Below are 21051 nucleotides of genomic sequence, written 5' to 3'. Positions count from 1 at the left end.
TTTGTATATTAACTCCTTACTGGCTATATGGATATATTTTTTTCCATTTCATAGATTGACTCTTCACACAATTGATTGTTTCCTTTGCTGTGCAGAGCTTTAAAAAATATTTTTTTATTGAATAAAAGACTTTAAATTCTATAATGCTTTACAATTTTCAAAAGTTTCACACACATGATTTCATATCATCCCATAATGACCTTTTTTTTTTTCCCCCTGCAGAAGCTTTTTAGTTTGATGAAATCCCTTTTGTCTATTTTAATACTGTTGCCTGTGCTTTTGAGGTCATATCCAAAAAAATCATTGAGCTTTTCCCTATGTTTTCTTCCAATAATTTTGCAGTTTCAGTTCTTATGTTTGAGTCTTTAAGCCATTTTGAATTGATTTTTGTGTATGGTATGAGATAGGGATTCATTTTCATTTCTCTGCATGTGGATATCAAGTTTTCCCAACACCATTTTTTGAAGAGACTGTACCATCTTGCATTGTGTGTTCTTGGTACCTTTGTCAAAGATGAGTTGACTGTAAATGCAGAGTTTTATTTCTTGGCTCCCTATTCTGTTCCACTGGTCTAGATGTTTGTTTTTTATGCCAGTTCCATGCTGTAGTTTTGTAGTATATTTTGAAATCAGGTAGTATGATGCTTCCAGCTTTGTTCTTTTTGCTCAAGATTGCTTTGGCTATTTGGAGTCTTGTGGGTTCATATGAATTTACATTTTTTTTCTATTTCTGTGAAAAATGTCATTGGAATTTTGATAGGGATTTGAATCTGTAGATCACCTTGGGTAGTAGGGAAATTTTAATAATATTAATTCTTCTAATCCATGAACATGGAATATCTTTCCATTTATCTGTGCTCTTCAATTTCTTTCACCAATATTTTATAGTTTTTGATGCAAAGATCTTCACCTCCTTGATTAAACTTATCTGAGTGTTTTTGAACCACTGAATAGCTAATATCATTTGGTAAAAGATGGGGCAAAAACTATTAGAGTCTACAAAATATCAGAAATAAGGTCATAGGAAAAAAAAAGTGAATGAAGGTTAGCCAATCTTTTGTTTTTAATTTTTTAAAAAATTTATTTATTTTGTTTATTTATTTTTGGCTCTGTTGTGTCTTTGTTGCTGCATGCGGGCTTTTTGTAGTTGTGGTGAGTGGGGGCTACTCTTCGTTGAAGTGCATAGGTTTCTCATTGTGGTGGCTTGTTTTGTTGAGGAGCACAGGCTCTAGGCACGTGGGCTTCAGTATTTGTGGTACACGGGTTCAGTAGTCGTGGCTAATGGGCTCTAGAGCGCAGGCTCAGTAGTTGTGGTGCACGGGCTTAGTTGCTTCATGGCGTGTGGGATCTTCCTGGACCAGGAGTTGAACCTGTGTCCTCTGCATTGGCAGGCAGATTCTTAACCACTGCGCCATCAAGGAAGCCCACGGTTAGCCAATCTTTATGCCTGCGTTGTTGTAAAGCATTTCTTAATTGTATTGATATGACAGTGACTAAAATGTTCTGTTTTTAGCAACTAAATTGATCATAATTTTTCCTTTGCAGGTGGATTGGACTCTAAATATTGGAGAGCAAGCCCTTGATATATGTATTGTTTCTTTCAATCAGTCAGCATCTTCTGTTTTTGTTCTTGGTGAGAGAAACTTTTTTTGCCTTAAGGATAATGGACAAATTCGATTTATGAAGAAACTTGATTGTAGCCCAAGTTGTTTTCTCCCATATTGCTCAGGTGTGTAGAAAGATTTTCTTGTATCTCTTCCATATGTCATGACTATATTTTATACACCAAAAAAAGCCCAAATCACTCGCATATATTTTAAACATTTAGGAAAATAGTTTTATACAGCACATGTAATGGAAATTTTAACTTTTAAAGTTTGAATAGAAGTGTGATATAAAGCACACATTTGGTTTTGTCAGTTATTTTACTTCATACAAAATGACTTGTAGAATTGGCCTCAGGTATGCATTAATGCTTTCCAAGATGTGGCTGTTCAAAATGCTTCTAAGAGAACATCAGACTCTTTTACAAGCAGAATGGAGCATAGTAATGCCTAATAGAATTATTTGTCTGTAGTGAATGTCTAGTAAATATTAGCTTAAATGTGTTAAATATTAATCAAATTCATGCTTTCCAGATAAAATACAAAAATGTTGGCCACTATCTGGTTACAGTTTTTATAGTTATATATGTAGTTTTTATATACTTATAAAATGATTTTTTTCTTTTTGATATCGGTAGCTTGTAGTTGAAAAATAATGTTTTATTACTTAAAATCTTTATGCATTAAGTCAAGACATTAGAATTAATTTGTATCATAAGTCCTCTAAAAGGGATATAATATACTGTTGGAAATGATTGTTTTCTTATTATCCTCTTTTTCTGTCTTCAACCCATAGTTTCTGAAGGAACAATAAATACTTTGATTGGAAACCATAATAACATGTTGCATGTTTATCAGGATGTGACATTGAAGTGGGCCACTCAACTTCCCCACATTCCTGTAGCAGTAAGAGTGGGCTGTTTACAGTAAGTGGTTTAATTTAACAGTTTTTTTAAAAGAGTATCTTAAGGAATTCACTAGAAGTTTTATGGCAAATGATTTTATTAAAAAATGACAAGTGACATTGAATGTCTGCAATGGAGATAATTTAAAATATAAATTTTATTGGTAAAGAAGGATATAAAAAACCCTTAATTAGCACCTTTAATCCTTTATATCTAGAATCTCTAACAAGATATTCTTTATAAATTCAAGATTTCAAGAAAATAGTTTACCTGATAGATTATTTTCTTTAAAATAGAAAAGGATTTCTTCAAGCACTTAATGGATCCCATTTAGATATCACTTATTGTTGACTGTGAGAATGTTACACTTCAAAATTTGTTTCAGAACTTATTATGTCAAATGGTGGAGAATTGCTAATGATTATGTGTTCAGGACAGTTTAGATTTTAAATAGAGCCTTTTTGCATTTAAATGAAAGACAAAATCCGTGTGTTAACATTAACTTTACAAAACTTATCAAAAATGAGAGAAATAAATATCTAACTGTGTAATTTTTCTAGTTTGTCAGTATATGAGGCAAGATCTTGACAAACTCTTTAGCATCTCAGATTATGTTTAGGAATTGAAAATCTCAATAAATGTATAGAAAAACAACTTTCTATAAAGCTTCATGTATCCCCAGATCTATTCAGTTCTGCTTATTTAGATCATTTTATTGAACATTTAAAAACCGTATGTAGAATTCTTCAGTGATGCCTATAGCATCTGATCAATGTGGCTAATCCCCCCAATTTAAGAGGTTGAATGTGGAATATTATTGTTGAGGATCAATGAAAGGCATTCATATTTGCATTAATGGTTAATCTGAAGCTTAGATGTTGGAAAAATGAAAACAATGAATATTTTAAAAATAAATTGCTTTTCATATTTATGAGAAAATACTATAATTACAATACTATAATTATAGTTGCTGGGCACTTAACACAAATTAAAGTTACTTTGTATCTGAAGAAAAATTTTAAATTTTGAGTTAGCTTTTGCAAAGTCCACCAGATGGTCTTTTAAGTTCAACCAAACACTCAGACTCACCAGACATTTTATATCAGATTTACTTATAAGGATTTAGAACAGGAAAAATATCTTGCCAGCAGGGCAACGTCAAGTAATTCTCTTTTGGGAGAGTAATTCTTGCAGCGGTCCATATATCCATCCAAGAGCTATTCTCTTTGGCCCCCCAAGTGACAGCTTAGGTGCAAGAAGACAGATTCACACTGGTGGGTATGCAGCCCATCATGGCTTAGAGTCTTCATGCCCCTCAGGAGCCAGTATCTTTAAATACTAAAAGTCATTGTGGTTTTTGTATGTATGTGGGGCATGGGAGAGTGATAGATAGAAAGAACTTATTGAGATCATTTAGTTGAAATACTTATATTACAGATATATTATTTACAAGGGATATGTCTATTTTAAGAGTCACCATACTCATAGAGAAGCTCAGAGATATGGCTTGCCAGAAGATATTTATGGTTAATTTATAGTTTCTGGTCCAGATGCAACTTACAAGTCAAGGGACAAATAGTAACTGAAAGTACCTTGAATAAAAAGTCAAATTTCTATATAGTGTGCAGCAAGATGCTTATATTCAAAATTAGCCTGACACACCTAAATATAGGTACTTGTAAGTGAAACTTCCTATTTCTCATAAAGATCATAATTATAAATAAGTGCAAATATTACCATTAATGATTTCCACGGTTAACATATAGCAATAATTTCTAATTATTCATTGGAAGATTTTTCTTATTTTTATGCACTTTAACATAAAAATATAGGATTAGAGTGTTTGAAGGAATTTCATTGTAACTTTTAGTAGAATCAAAAAAATTTATTACTGACTTAACTATAGCATATTTGTATTTAGAAGTTAATATCTGAAGTTAGAGCACTGAAATAATGTCACTCCTGCTTTTTATTACCTTTAGGGTTAAACTTTTTTGGTAGAAGCTTCCTTGGCTGCATGTGTTTATTTGTAAAGGAAATTGCTGCTATTTTAATATGTTTCTTTTCAATGAATAAGAAATATTGGATTTGGATCAAGTTGGTGCAATTATACTTAATAGCAGCCTTTTCTTCAGAAACTACGATGCTTTATTTCCTCCCACTCCCTCCTAGTTGGCAGTCGTAGTCCTCTCTACCTTGTTTATTATAAACCAGTTTTAAATCTGTCTGGGTTTCCTTCTTTCTTTTCAGGGTAAACGGCATTCTTGATTAGAATGTTTTTAGTCTAATTATTTTAATTTTTGTGTGTTAGACTATAGAAATGTGAAATAAATATACAGTTTACAGAATCAGAAGATCCCGAATGTGATAATGTTCTTTAAATTCTTAGCTATTACTGTTTTCCTCTCATTGCACAAAGTAGCTATGGAAGCCTGGCGGAGTATCTTACCTCTGCTATAGTTAGTTTCCCAAACGGCAAATAAAGATCATTGTTTATCGGTAACGTTATTCTCTCTAGAGATATGAAATACACCTAAAAGTAGAAGTCTATTTGAATGGACATTCAAAGTGATGGGAGCCTTTCCAAACTTTAGCTGGCAGCCACAGCCATTGTACTTTAAAATCTTGTTACAGCTCATTTTTTAGTATAAACCATTTGGTCTAGGACTACGGTGTTTTTCTTCCTAGGCTATATTCACTATAGTAACTTTTTATAACTGTCAGTATTTAATATTTTATTCTTTAGTCTTCATTGATATAGTATTCTTGACCAGAATGTTCACCCCATTTCTTCTCTGGATTTTCAGATTTCTTCCATCTTCGAGTCCTAACAAGTCACATAAATAAGCCTTCCCTCTCTACCCTGATCTCCTTCTTTGAATTTCTATAATATTTATAGTATGTTGGTGACTGTTCTTTGCTTTTTCTAACTCCCCAATTTGATCATACACTGTTTTAATATAAGTACCTGTTCTACTTTTGCATATCACATTGAATAATCAGTCAGAAAGCTGAACATACGGTATATGCTCGGTAGATACATGAAAATCATTGTGGTTTGTGTGTGTCAGGGTGAGGGGTGGCTAGAAAGACCTCATAAGAGCCTTTAAAGTTTTTTTTAAATATGAAAAAATTGAGACTCATAGATGGAAGGATATTGTTTCTTTGAAGACATATTTATTAGGAGAGTTCTTAAATTTCAAAGTGACTTTTTCTTTCTTTTTAGTTTAACGTTTGCTGTTAATTTGTCTTTTTTTTCCTTTGTGCTTTGTAGAAAGAGAATGTTGGCCTATATATACACTTGCTGCTATGTTATATTTTTAAGGGTTTCCTTTGTGGCTTAATACTCCCCATAATATTTGTAAATATTCTTGGAAGTAGGGTAGAGCATAAATTATGATTTTCAGAGCTTGTGCATTGTTATTGATATTTTCCTCTGTTAATCTGTTAATCAGCAGTGGAATTTTTCTGTCAATTTTTTGTTGAATATCTAAGTATTTTTGATTTATATATTCTAGTTCTAATTATTCAACTTATGTTTATGATAGTTATTTATTTTTTTGGTTAGTTTAAAAAATGTTGCCAGTATAAAGTGACCTTTTCTTGTGCTTTCATTTAATGTTTTCTTGCTTCTTTGTTTTGTTTTGTTTGCTTTGAGTTCACTTTGTTATTAATTATTGGTATGCTATTGTCTATGCTTTTTTAACCTGTAACTTTATTTTGGGTGTATTTCTTATAAAAAGAATTTGATTGGATTTTTCAACCCATTTTGGAGACCCATTTAAAATTGTTACATTCTATGTATTTTGTCAATTTTCAGCTTCTTTGATATTCTCTACATTTTATACTGTTTTCTTTGGTTTCCATTTCTTGTATGTGAGCTGTGGTTTCTTTGCACTTGGAATTCTTCCATGTATTAGATGTTACATACACATACATATCTCTTTTCTTTATTTTACCATACAATATAACACCCTATACCATTCTGGGGAACATTAAATCAGCCTACTGAGGGATGAAGCACAATTAATAAGTTAAAAAATTATAATTCATGATATAAAAAGATTCACAATCTTTAACAGATATAGAAAAATACATTAAAATCACTGTATGATCATATTGCCTAGATAAAAAGTGAATGCAAATTTTAGAAACATTCTTGAAAAAAGCATTAGAATAGTTTACAATAATAATTTATAGCTGATAAAAATACATGACAGAAAAATAGTGTACAATGATAAATTTTTATCGTACTGCTGTGGGCCTGGGTTCAATCCCTGGTTGGGGGAACTAAGATCCTGTAAGCCACATGGCATGGCTGGAAAAAAAAAAAAAGATAAAACTCAAGCATTATTTAAAATTACCTCAATCTTACCATCCAGAATTGACATTTGTTAGCACCTGTTAAACATCGAGCCTGATATTTTTGTCTACAGATATGCCAGTTAGGCACAGAATAAAATTTACAAAGCAGAATCATATGTTTTTTATATATGTTTATTTTATGTTCTAAGAGAAAAAAGAAATAGATAAAATGGAAGGAATAAATGAATTTTACATAGATATTTATTCACAACAATGTATTTCAGTTTCTAAAAGACCCCTCTAAGTATAGAAAAAAAGTAAAAGGTTGATATTTTCAATTTTTTAAAGTGGTATTTCAACTTTTGGCAGTGTCCATTGACTCCTGTTATAAAAGATAAGGAAAACAGCAACTTATGCTTTCTTCTTCTTCTCACCAAGTTCTGACATTGTTGGTATCTTACTATTATTTATTTTGTCAAAGTTTAAAACATTTACATACATTTTAGTAATCACTATTTTTAGTCCTTTATTCTGTCCTCTCAAAGCTCACTGCCAATTCTTTTACCGTTTCTGAATTATCTTGATTTACTTCTTGGTTAGTTGAATTCAATCATCCGGTAGATTTGAGGAAAGCCTTATAAGTCTTCTTACAATCTTGAGAGTTTATTGCTTTTATACTTGAAGGTTATCTTAGCTTCCCCCAGAATTTTGGAACCTCCATTTGGTGTTGACAGTTACTGTGGTAAAGTCTGAGGCTGGCTGAACTTTTCTTAAAACTTCTTATTGAATGAATTGCTTTTTCTTCCTGGATGCTCATATCTGACTAATTTTTTTTAAATCCTTAAAAGACTGTAAATTCACTAGCATTATCATCAGTTGATTAATTTTGTATGTATCAGTTTGTTCTAGAACAAGGTGAGATTTGATAGATTCAAGTTTTTGTTCATTTCAGAAAAATTTTCTTCCATAAGACTTTGAATATTGGTTCTGGACTACCAGTTCAGTTTTCTTAATCAGTATCATTATTATAAATATATTAAGCTTACATTGTCTTTCAAATCTAGCATCACCTCATTAATTGTCAATTTTTTTCTATTTTGATTTGTGTGATTTTTATCCATGTCTTTCTACCATGCTCTTATGTTTGTTTTTATTTTATTTTATTTTTTCTTGTTATTGCTCCTTGGATTTATCCTGTATGGGACTCTCTGTGCTTCCTGGACTTGATTAACTATTTCCTTTCCCATATTAGGGAAGTTTTCAACTATAATCTCTTCATATATTTTCTCAGTCCCTTTCTTTTTCTCTTCTTCTTCTGGAACCCCTATAATTCGAATGTTGGTGTGTTTGATGTTGTCCCAGAGGTCTCTGAGACTGTCCTCAGTTCTTTTCATTCTTTTTTCTTTATTCTGCTCTGCAGTAGTTATTTCCACTATTTTATCTTCCAGGTCACTTATCCGTTCTTCTGTCTCAGTTATTCTGCTATTGATCCCTTCTAGAGTATTTTTAATTTCATTTATTGTGTTGTTCACCATTGGTTTCATCTTTAGTTCTTCTAGGTACTTGTTAAATGTTGCTTGCATTTTCTCTATTCTATTTCCAAGATTTTGGATCATCTTTACTGTCATTATTCTGAATTCTTTTTCAGGTAGACTGCCTATTTCCTCTTCATTTGTTGGGTCTGGTGGGTTTTTATCTTGCTCCTTCATCTGCTGTGTGTTTTTCTGTCTTCTCATTTTGCTTATCTAACTGTGTTTGGGGTCTCCTTTTTGCAGACTGCAGGTTCGTAGTTCCCATTGTTTTTGGCGTCTGTCCCCAGTGGCTAAAGCTGGTTCAGTGGGTTGTGTAGGCTTCCTGGTGGAGGGGACTAGTGCCTGTGTTCTGGTGGATGAGGCTGGATCTTGTCTTTCTGGTGGGCAGGTCCACGTCTGGTAGTGTGTTTTGGGGTGTCTGTGGACTTATTATGACTTTAGGCAGCCTCTCTGCTAATGGGTGGGGTTGTGTTCCTGTCTTGCTAGTTGTTTGGCATAGGGGGTCCAGCACTGTAGCTTGCTGGTTGTTGAGTGAAGCTGGGTGTTGGTGTTGAGATGGAGATCTCTGGGAGATTTTCGCCGTTTGATATTACGTGGAGCTGGGAGGTCTCTTGTGGACCAGTGTCCTGAAGTTGGCTCGCCCCCCACAGAGGCACAGCACTGACTCCTGGCTGCAGCACCAAGAGCCTTTCATCCACATGGCTCAGAATAAGAGGGAGAAAAAGTAGAAAGAAAGAAAGAAAGAGGATAAAAGAAAATAAGATAAAATAAGATCGTTATTAAAATAAAAAATAATTATTAAGAAAAAAATTTTTTAAAAAGTAAAAAAAACAGATGGATAGAACCCTAGGACAAATGGTGAAAGCAAAGCTACACAGACAAAATCTCACACAGAAACATACACACTCACAAAAAGAGGAAAAGGGGAAAAAATCATAAATCTTGCTCTCAAAGCCCACCTCCTCAATTTGGGATGATTCCTTGTCTATTCATGTATTCCACAGATGCAGGGTACATCAAGTTGATTGTGGAGCTTTAATCCGCTGCACCTGAGGCTGCTGGAAGAGATTTCCCTTTCTCTTCTTTCTTCTCACAGCTCCCAGGTGCACAGCTTTGGATTTGGCCCTGCCTCTGCGTGTAGGTCACCGGAGGGCGTCTGTTCTTCGTTCAGACAGGACGGGGTTAAAAGAGCCGCTGATGCGGGGGCTCTGGCTCACTCAGGCCGGGGGGAGGGAAGGGTGTGGATGTGGGGCGAGCCTGCGGAGGCAGAGGCCGGCGTGACATTGCAGCAGCCTGAGGCGCACCGTGCGTTCTCCCAGGGAAGTTGTCCCTAGATCACGGGACCCTGGAAGTAGCGGGCCGCACAGGCTCCCGGGAAAGGAGGTGTGGAGAGTGACCTGTGCTCGTGCACAGGCTTCTTGGTGGCGGCAGCAGCAGCCTTAGCGTCTCATGCCCGTCTCTGGGGTCCGCGCTGTTAGCCGTAGCTTGCGCCTGTCTCTGCATCTCCTTTAAGCAGTGCTCTTAATCCCCTCTCCTCGCGCACCAGGAAACAAAGAGGGAAGAAAAAGCCTCTTGCCTCTTCGGCAGGTCCAGACTTTTCCCCGGACTCCCTTCCGGCTAGACGCGGTGCACTAACGCCCTGCAGGCTGTGTTCACGCCGCCAACGCCAGGCCTCTCCCGGCGCTCCGACCGAAGCCCGAGCCTCAACTCCTAGCCCCGCCCGCCCCAGTGGGTGAGCAGACAAGCCTCTCAGGCTGGTGAGTGCTGGTCGGCCCTGATCGTCTGTGCGGGAATCTCTCCGCTTTTCCCTCCCCACCCCTGTTGCTGTGCTCTCCTCCGTGTCTTCGAAGCTTTCCCCCTCCGGCACCTGCAGTCTCCGCCTGCGAAGGGGCTTCTAGTGTGTGGAAACGTTTCCTCCTTCACAGCTCCCTCCCACTGGTGCAGGTCCCGTTCCTATTCTTTTGTCTCTGTTTACTCTTTTTTCTTTTGCCCTACCCAGGCACCTGGGGGGTTTCTTGCCTTTTGGGAGGTCTGAGGTCTTCTGCCAGCGTTCAGTAGGTGTTCTGTAGGAGCTGTTCTACGTGTAGATGTATTTCTGATGTATCTGTGGGGAGAAAGGTGATCTCCGCGTCTTACTCTTCCGCCATCTTCCCCCTCTCCCCGTTATTGCTCCTAATGTGGCTTTCATCCCTCCAGTTTGTGTTTGTGCTTTTCAAACAAAGAAAAAATTATGTTTCTTTCATTTCATTGATACAGTAGTAGCTGTTTGTCTGATTTCTTCATTTATTTCCATAGAAAGTTCTTGCTATGGATATTTAATGCTTTTTGCTTATGTTCCAGTCTCCCTCATCTCTTTTACTTTATTTGCAATTTCTACACAAAGGTCCTTTGTTCATTACTTTGCAATTATTGCTCATTTTTAAAATGATGGCAGCAATTTACTTAAGAATCATGTGGGAAGTGATGGGAGAGAGTAATGAACTCGGACCACCTGAGTCTTTCACCTTCTCATTGTGTTTAATTTCTCCGTTGCTCTGGTGGTCCATCTCCCTCAGTTTTCAGGGTTTGAGAGGTGGATGAGTCTAACAGAAGTCCCCCTGTATCTCCAGTCACCGGCTGTTGGTGTTAAAAATCAGTGGCTGCTCCTTGTCCTCTTACCTTCATTGGTTAGGAAGCTAGCTGATTGATAAATGTATCTTATACTTCTAATGTATCTTTCTATTTTTAAAAAAATTTTATTGAAATATAGTTGATTTACAATGTTGTGTTAGTTTCAGGTGTAAGGAAAAGTGAATCGGTTATACATATGTATATTATATATATTTTATATATATTCTTTTTTAAGATTTTTTTCCTTTATAGGTTAAAATATTTTTTTGAATTTTATTTATTTTTTTATATAACAGGTTCTTATTAGTTATCTATTTTATACATATTAGTGTATATATGTCAATCCCAATCTCCCAATTCATCCCACCACCCCCCACCCCCCGCCCATTACAAGATATTGAGTAAAGTTCCTTATGCTATCCAGTAGGTCCTTGTTGGTTATCATTACTGTGGTTTTCTATATTCCATTTCCTGCATCCCACCTGTACCCTTAGATCTCATTGTGTTAGTCTAGGGCCTAACTCTGTATACCTCTGTGCTTGAGGTCTGAGAAGCATGTGTCAGCTCTTGGCATCCTATCTTATTACAGTACAGAATTTAAAATGTTCAGCCTCAATAAAACAGATAAACAACAAGGACCTACTGTATAGCACACGGAACTCTATTTAATAGCTTGTAATAGTCTATAATGGAAAAGAATCTGAAAAAGAATAGACATAAATATATATATGTGTATAACTGAATCACTTTGCTGTATACCTAGAACATTGTAAATCAGCTGTACTTCAATAAAAAAAATAAGATGTTCGGCCTCCAAATTTGCTGATTGTGACTGTAGTGATGTCCTTGTTCAGTTTCCCCTTTTTCTGATGGGGGCACTGTTATTGTCATACTTTCTGCTGTTTTTTGGTGAGTTTTGAGGGGTTTTGCTGTGCCGTCTTTGGCTGGAAGTCTTTTTTTTTTTTTTTTTTTATCAGTTGATGTTTATTGTTGCTGGGGAGAGAATTATGGAAAACTTGATTTTTGTTGTGTTGTAAGTAACTAGTTCTTTGTGTGTGGTTGCTTGAAGAATGTTTTTCATTTTTTTTCTGTAAATGCCACATTTGTCACTATATATTTGTATGACATTATTTTCCTTGATTTAGTTGGGAACGTGGTGGATTTAATCTGTTTAGACTATTTGTTTGGCTGCTGAAGAAAGCTTCCTTATATTGCATGTTTGATTATTCTTTCAGTTCTGTTTGATATAGTCCATCCTTCAGGGAAATGAATATTGTTTGGTTGGCTATTTATTTTCTGTTCCCCATGTCCACTATGTTCTTCATAATTTTTATTTCTTTGTCATTTTTCTTCCTGTTTTCTGGGAGAGTGTCTGAATTTTGTGTTCTGTATCAGTGCTTCCACAGCATTTTCTCTGTCTACCATTGGAGATTCTTTTAGCCTACTGAAGTGATATCTTTCTCCCTTCCGCATGCCTCCCTCCTCCTGCATCTTTGCTATTATTAACCAGTGTAGTACATGGCAGGCTATAATTCCCATGATGTACTTGTGCCAGGTATGTCTTACTTTGAAACCTGTTTTTAGTGTTTATTTTGGAATTCTATCTCTGAGCATATAATATGCTACTATTAATTCCTGTCCTTTACTTAGCCAGTTGTTTTATAGAATTTGTTACCTCTGTATGGATATAGATAGTGTATAGAGGCCAAGGGCAGTGGCAGAAGTGGGAAAGGTTCCAACGGGTAGGGATAAAATACCTTGCTTCCATAATAGGTCAGGTTTGAGTAGTAAAAGATGTCAGCATAGTTTTATGGTTCCTATGGAACCTGGGTTTGTGAACCAGATTAGGGTAGGTGTTGAGATTAGGGAAGAAGAATAAAACATCTTCCTACCTTTGTTCAGTTGGTCTCTATGAAGTGAAGCTGGGGTGTGGCATAAGCTAAAGCTGCGTTTTTGGCTTTATCTACCTGATAATTAGTCTAAATTTCTTTTAGGTTCTGAATTTACAGTTTATGGGATTGTTTTCTACACTTTCCTCCCTTTTTCCAATGATTTCATGTCTGTGTCTTTGTCTCTTTTCAACTCCTGCATGGCCATTTTAGTTAGCTATTGGAGAGACTGCATGAGGACTGTTGCCATATTGAATTGAACATTTCAGAAGAGCCTTAGGATCATATCATTAAATTGCAGAGAAAAATCTAGTTGGAAATTAGATTTGAATACTACTGAATTTAGGGATTCTTTTGGAGAAATTGGCTTTTTTCCAGTTCTGACTACCATTTAATTTCCAAAAATAATTTTGGTTCAGGCTAGAGATTGAGCAGAATAGTGAGTTTTTGGGGAAAAAAATTAAAAAATAAAATGGCAACCTTTTTAGAAAGATATGGTCCTTGAAATGTGGCTGAGCTCTAAATTTTACACAGAATATATCACTGTCTTTAGTAATTGGGTATCCCACTGTACTTTCTGACTGGTTCATATCTGGTCTTGTTTCGTGCAGTGTTCATTATAGATGAATTCTAGATCAATTGAAAGAATTTGCATACCCTCATAAAGTATAACATAGTGGGTTTTGACATTAATTTGATTGTTTTCATAACCTTCCATTTTTCTCACCATAATGTAGCATTTGTATTCTTTTGGTGAGTTTTAGAAATTTTGTAGTTGATTGTAATTGGTGCTTTTGGCATTGTAATTAAATTAAGCTTAATTTAGCTCATTTTACTGTGATGAAGCTTACTGATTTTCAGTGTTTTCACTATTAGTTTTTCCTGAGAAGTCTAATTCCTTCCCCTATTTTTTATTTGCTTGTTTACTGTTTGTTTTGCTTTTTCCTTTTATTTGGGAAGTAAAAAATATCTTTTCTGTATTAATAGTGATAAATCAGTTTTAAAGAAACCCATTGCGACTTAAGTGGCATAAGATGATAATTGGGTTGTTAACCAGAAATATTAATATTATATAATATATTATGTGATAAATAAATATAAATATAAATAGGGCGAGAGAACCCTCATCAGAAAAGGGGAGTTTCAGTTTGGGACATGGTGGGCCTGCTAGTGTAACACAATAGATTATAACTTAATGTAAGGAGATATGGGGGAAGGAAGAGAAGGAAGAACAGAATTTATCATATTTGTTTTTTTTTTTTCTCTTATTGTTGATACCTCAGTAACCATGATTTAGACAAATTGTTTATGTCAATTCTATTGAAAAATTTTGGGAGTAAAATGAATTGCTTTACTTTTGATGGTCATCATTACTTGTATGCATATACAGTATTTCTATTGTGTATGGTCAAGGTCTTTAAAGAGGTGATTTCTAGATTTTATGTTGATTGGATTTTATATCGTTTGAACAAGAATTGTGCTTGTAAAGTCCTTATAACCATGTAGCTAAACCATGGTTGACCTATGGCCTATCAATATGCTGCTTTATGAACTGTAGTATTGCTCCTTAGATAAGTATTTTATTCACATGGAAAAGACTTGCAGTAATCTTATAAATAAATTAAAAAACCATGTCTTTATTGTTATTTATCAGTTGAGGTTATAATCCTTAGAAAAACTTTCCTTATGAAAGTTAGAAATCTTTTGCTGTGGTCTCATGTTTTCATTATCATTTTATTTTTTATGTAGTAATGTAAAACACAGCATCCTCCATTCTCATGAAAAGTTTAATAGTAATTACAGTTGCAGATTGTTTGACTTTGGTACATTCCATAGCAAATCTGTTTAATTTGTCTGCCAGAGGTTTTAGAAACACTCCACAGCCAAAGATAAGGAGTTGCACTTAGAATGCTAGTTGGGTTTATTCTTTTGTGTTTTATAAATTAAATATTTTAATGGTAGAATTTGTCTTATTACCATGTATTTCCACTGCAAAATTTCTTTAGACATACTGTCATTGAGGCTGTGAACTTCTCTTAAAAGGAAGTGCTCAGTCTCAAAAAAAATAATCTATATGGAAAAGCCTTGTGTTTTGGTTTCTGATTCTCTGTCCCATACTGATATGAGAGTTAATTTCATAGTGGATGAGGGGGCTGGCAGAGGAGTTAGTTGTTCAATAGAGTGGTAGCAGCAGAAAAGTGTTTTGCTTTTCACTAGTTAGGGTGAGTTTTGTCTTTTAATAAATGCATAGCTCCTTGGCCCTTTGGTCTTGGAGATTATTTGTATCAGGTTGGTGACTTTGCTTTCATCTTTCTTGGAAATATGTGCATCTTTCTTGGAAATATATAATTTTACATTTTCCCTCCTCACTTGAAATACTCTGGTTTCAAAGATAGAATGAGGCTTTAAATTTATTTCTAAATTATTAAAAAATATTTATATTTCCAAGATAAAAAAAGTTACATTTTCTAAGTTGCTTACTGGAGAATATAAAAGAGAAACAAAGTTATTTTTTGAGGTAATATTAGGTTATATTCTGCTACTAATAACTTTGGAACTTTTAATGAAATTAGTTCTTTTAACTTGTTAACCGGTATATGGTCTACACTTTTGAACTAGCATTGGAGTGCATATCTGGGATATTGCCAAAATAAAAAAGGGTGTATGTAAATATATAAATCTTACTCTATAAGCTAAAGTTGGATGCCTTAAAATTAGAATCAACTGTTATCTGAAAGGAAATACAAGAATATAGCAGTACATATTTATTGCCTGGTGTGTACTGGCATCTTTGTATCATTAGGCTCTTAAATTCTAAAAAGAACTACATTAGTAACTCATTCAAAACTTCTGAAGTGTTTAGTAGTTTAGAAATCTTCACTAACTCCCTACATCTTTAAAAAACAGATTGGGGAGAGTGATGGTGCATTATTTCACCATCAGACTGGAATACTAAATAAAATTACCAAAAAAAGGGCTTGAAAAATATAATATAGTCAAGCAATCATGTTATCATTTAAGTCCTCTTTATAACTTTAACTTGAAACTGGTAAGTAAATGAAATTTTGCCTGCTAAAATAGGGCTTTATCTCTCAATTATCTGACCTCTGTGACACACGGAATCTATCACTGAATAGATAGGAGAGTTCCCACATATTCTAAAATGGGGATCTGTATTCAGTGGTTTTCCTGCCTGTAGATAAAGTCTACTAACTTTTGTTCACTGAAATGCAGTTTACTATTTAAAATAAGTGTAAAATAGAAACAGAGTTACTACCTGCTTTATTGATATGCTAAAAAAAGATTCAGATGCCCATATAATTTGTTTTGAGTGTGTAATATTTAAAACTGTAGAGAAAACTGTACTAATTCAAAGTTAAAATGTTTTTGTTTTAATTAAGTGACAGAATGCCATTATTGAACATTAATTCATTAATGTAGAACATATGTTCTAATTAGAACTTATGTTCAAATCTTGATAAGCCTTGGCTATGTGAAAACTTTGCTTAGTGCAGAAAGAAAGATTTATTATACTTTTTTCCCCTTGTAGTTCATCAAAAAGTCATCTTTAATTTTCCAATGTTTTTAGAGTGAGAGTATTTTAATATTTGTAGATAGCATGTATTACATATTATGAAGATGTTTTAGAGCATACATTGATTGTCTAATTAGTAATGTGTTTTTTCACCATAACACTGTTCCAAGAGTCCATATGATAATAATAACTAATATTTATTTCACTTACTCTGCACCAGGCAGTATTCTAAGTGCTTTATACATAGTAATTTATTTAATTCTTCTAAGAATTGCTCCTATTATTAATATTATTACCATTCCCATTTTATAGGTGATAAAACTGAGGCATAGAAAGATCAGTAATATGCCGGAGCTCATAATCAAACATGTAAACAACTAATTATAGCATAAATGGTTTAATGTTCCAACATAGAAAAGCAGAAAGTGATAGGGCCTTTCAGAATATTTAGTCTACCATGCTACTAGAAGTCAAAGTCCCAACTCTTTTTGTTTCTGCTAAAAAACTCTCATACCTTTCTTTTCTCTAGAACAATTGCTTCCCTTTCATATTAGTGCTATCCAATATTCAATCTAATGACAGTATATTTTTTGAAATTAAAATGATAAACATTTGAAAAACCAGAAGGTAGAAGTCTAAAACAAAAGTGATTACTTTTGGAGTGTGGAACTGAGGGGTGGAAGAATCTGGATATGTTCTTTAAATAACATTTAGGAAGCCTAAGGTATTCTGGAAATCAACTTCAGTCTTTGGAAAAACAGTGATGCTGCCAAGGCTCTTTCATTTAAATCTAAAATAGTTTAGATGTATTAATATAGATATAAATATTTTGGAATGAATAAAAAGTGAAAGATAAATTATTAAGTATTTTAATTAAGGAGAACAGCATAGAAAATTATTCCTTTTTTCTTTTTATTTAAAAGAAAAGTTATGGTTTGTAAATTAGAAATTACTAGTATTCAGTTATCAAAATACAATGAAAAAAATAATACCTTTTATCTCTCACTTATACTTATTTCCAACAGCAAATTTCTCTCTTCTTATCCCATCTTGTTACCTTCATATTTCAAATGAGTAGGAACAGTTCATATTAATTGAACAGTTAAAAACTTTTCTTGGAAGGAAAATTATTCTGATTTGGACCATATAACAATTTACCTTTAGCAATGAATTTTGCAATAACTCTGAACATTTAGGAGTATAAAAATTCTACATTTCCCTTCTTTTAAAAAAACTTTGTTAATGATGGAGAAAGCATATATGACATCTTTCAAGATCTGTAGTTGGAAAAAAATTCTCTACTTTGCAAAGCCTCAGCTATGCCCATACTGTGTGAATGCAGCATGGAGCTAGTGTGTGAGTGATCAAGCAGCAGGAACAGTTTCTATGGAAACAATTTTCAGAGTACTTAAAGTTCAGCAGAAAAATATGAAAAATTAAAACACAATCACATTGGAAGTAATGGGCAGATGGAGATAAAAAAGTTATCTTGCCGCTTTTTAAAATTTCTATAGGCTTCCAGATGGTAGGAACTGCTTTGTTCTTCCCTCCTGCCCATCTGTTGTTCTTTAGTGTAACTGACATCACCACAACTACTGCAACCATTAAAGCATCACCATATAAAAATGGCAAAATTTAGAACGTATTGCATAGTTTTATGGAAAGAAGATTACAAGAATCAAAGTTATAGTTTGTTGAAAGATTTGCTATTTTATTTTTTATTTTTTGGTGTGTGTGGTGTAGTGGTATGATAGAAGTAATGCCCAGGAATGATGTACTCTAAGATTAGAACAAATTTCCCTTATTTGAGGTGGTGTAGAAAAATTTTCATGATTTAGAATTAAACATAGGGATTTCTTTATGTATCATTGAAATGAATTACTTTTTAAGTAAAGGATATAGTGTATGTGATCCACTAAACCTATGCATTTGTTTTATTTCTTTTTTCCCCAGACTATTAGTCTCTGCCAGAAATGGATATGTGTTACTGTTTTCTACACAAAAATTACTTTAAAGAAAATAGTTATAATAATAATTATTTGTGCCAGTTTCGGTCCAGCAAATATTTGACTTTTGTAGTTTAAAAAATTAAAAATAGTTAAGCAAAATAAATTTCTATTTAAATAACAAAATATTATAAAATAATTTTTATTCATTGGTGTCTGCCTAAAGGCAGATCTCATAAATTTTATTTGTTGCTTTTTTGCCACTTATATCAAACAGAATTTGTGTTTGCTAGAATAGAATTTAGATAGTGAATTCTTTACTCTTAATCAACAAATTCATATCCTTAGAGTAACTTTGGATTGATTATTCATCTTAATTCTTTCCTTTTTTACTCCTTAATTACTTATGTCTAAAAACTAGTCTTTATGAAAAATTAAATGAAGTTTTGTTAAAATTAGAATAATTCTTGTCTAGGTTACTTTTGCCCATTTTTAAGTGCTATAATTTAAAAATACTTTAGAAAAATCAAGCAATAGTTATGTGTTGCTTTTAAGGATATTCTTGTCACCTTTCTTGTGTTATTCCCCCTCAATACATATCTTTCTTCCAGCTTGTATATATTTCATGAGAATTCACATTTATTTTGAAAAAGTCTTTCAAGATTATGTCACATTTGAGTTCAGGAAATCCAGTTTTGACTAGAAGTATTGCTTTACCTTTAGCAATATGAAAATGAATTAATACAGTACCTTGAGTTTTGGCAAACTCATCTTTAAGCCATTTGAACCTCCCAAGTGATACTCAGATATGTAGTGAAATTCACTAGTTCCTAGAAGCCCAGTGAGTCTACAATGTTTGGTTTCTTAAAAACAAGCTAAACTGAATAGCAGTATTAGGTGAGTTTCATTCAGAATGCCATGTAGCACAGAAACAAGTCATTTGTCTTCCAGCGTGAATTCTAATAGGCCTTAGTTCCCCAATCTAGGCTCTTTCTGTGGCTAGGACTGGGGTCCTATGATGTGTAGTCTTTAGGGACACTTTAGTTTCAAGTCTGGGGAGAATACCTTCTCCAGCTGAGATTTTTCTCTGGGGAGTTGGCTTACAGAATGGGCATCTCAGAGACTAGAATAGTGGTTATTAGGAGTGAGGGAGATGGAGAGATTCTGGTCAAATGGCACAAGGCTTCAGTTATAAGATTAATCAGCTCTGGGGATCTAATGTACAGCATGGTGACTATAGTTAATAATACTGTGTTGTATACTTGAAATTTGCCAAGAGAGTAGACCTTAAGCATTCTTATCACACACACACACACACACACACACACACACACACACACACACACACACACACACAATGGCAACCATGTAAGGTGATGTATGTGTTAAATCTGGTTGTGATAATCATTTCATGAAGTGTATGTATATCAAATCATCCCATTGTATACTTTAAATATATACAATTTTATTTGTCAATTATACTTCAATAAAACTGAAAAAAAAAGAATGGGCATTTCTTCTTTTCACATAGGGACCACGCTGTTCAGTTTCTTCAAGCATGGCAGTTGGTATTCAATGAACGTTGGTTGAATGACTGACTGACTGAGGGATTAATGAAGCAATTGAAAACAAGTGACTCAGTTAGAAGGGACAAAGGCATACTGCTTCACAGCCTGAACACTTTGCCTATGGGAAATTTAAAAAATGTTAAGTTTGGCTGCTTAAAAATTTTTTTTTGACCATAATGCATTTGTTATAGGAGTGGATTAAAACTATGGCCTGAAAAAAGTGTTTTCAATTTTGTGGGAATTTAATTTAGTCTCAGTAATCCTGTCTTCTCTTCTGTGGATGGTGGGAATTTGTTTGTGGAACATTTATTTGTTTGTTCAGGTCAAACATTTTATTAACCTTTTTTATTCTGTCAGACATAGATGAATAACTCATGAAGAGTCTTAGATTCATATTTCATGAAGGGCATAATTGTGATTTGAATTCCTTATATGCATAGTTATTTATTATGCTAATGAGTATGCCTGTACTGTTAACTTTAGGTTGTAGAAAAGAAATTTTAAAAGAATTATGGTTTTATTGGCATTGACTTTATTTTATGTCAGCAGTCATCAGTTCATGTATTTATATGTACAAAGTGTCTCATACCACTTCATAGAAAGCATATTTAGTGTTGTATGAAAGGAGAGAAGGTTAGCACTCCCCTTGACAAGGATGGAAGAGGCCTTCAGGCCTAGCAACACGCATATGGTTAAGAAAGCATATTTAATTATCTTCTAATGGATTATATCAAAATTTCTTTCTCTTACATATTTAAATGGAAATATTTTATATTCTTATCAAACTCATATACGTATGTATCAGTACTGGCCACTTGAAATATATAATTATAAGAGAGTGAAAATAAAACGGGTTATACCAGCAAAAATTTTTTGATAATCAGAAATTACACAACACTCCGATGCTCTTTGGGAGAAACCTCAGGTTTTTTTTCTTTAAAAAAATTCAACTTTATTGAGGTGTAATTTACATATAATTAAATTCACCCACTGTAAGTGTTCATTGAGTTTTTTAATTTTTTCTTCCAGTTTTCTTGAGATATAATTGACATAGAGCATTGTATAAGTTTAAGGTGTATAGCATAATGATTTGACTCACATCTATCATGAAATGATTATCAATAAGTTTAGTGAACATCTATCATCTTATATGCATAC

General features: G+C 33.8%; 1 protein-coding gene and 1 non-coding gene across 8 annotated transcripts in view; both read left to right on the top strand.

The window, feature by feature from the left end:
* BBS9 (Bardet-Biedl syndrome 9) overlaps positions 1–21051 on the top strand; it is a 445438-nt gene that overhangs the window by 114933 nt on the left and 309454 nt on the right. For all 7 annotated transcript variants that reach the window (XM_060305435.2, XM_060305434.2, XM_060305433.2 and 4 more), the window contains exons 9-10: positions 1545–1728; positions 2400–2529. In XM_060305435.2, the coding sequence (XP_060161418.1) occupies positions 1545–1728; positions 2400–2529 (314 nt within the window). The remainder of the gene's footprint in view (positions 1–1544; positions 1729–2399; positions 2530–21051) is intronic.
* LOC115853978 (U6atac minor spliceosomal RNA) lies at positions 20505–20635 on the top strand. The gene has a single exon (XR_004039818.1). It is a non-coding gene; the product is annotated as a U6atac minor spliceosomal RNA (small nuclear RNA).

This window comes from Globicephala melas, chromosome 9 (assembly GCF_963455315.2).
Source record: "Globicephala melas chromosome 9, mGloMel1.2, whole genome shotgun sequence".
Classification (NCBI taxonomy): Eukaryota; Metazoa; Chordata; class Mammalia; order Artiodactyla; family Delphinidae; genus Globicephala; species Globicephala melas.
The sequence above is the reverse complement of the archived record's forward strand: the minus strand, read 5'-3'. Positions and strand labels throughout refer to the sequence as shown.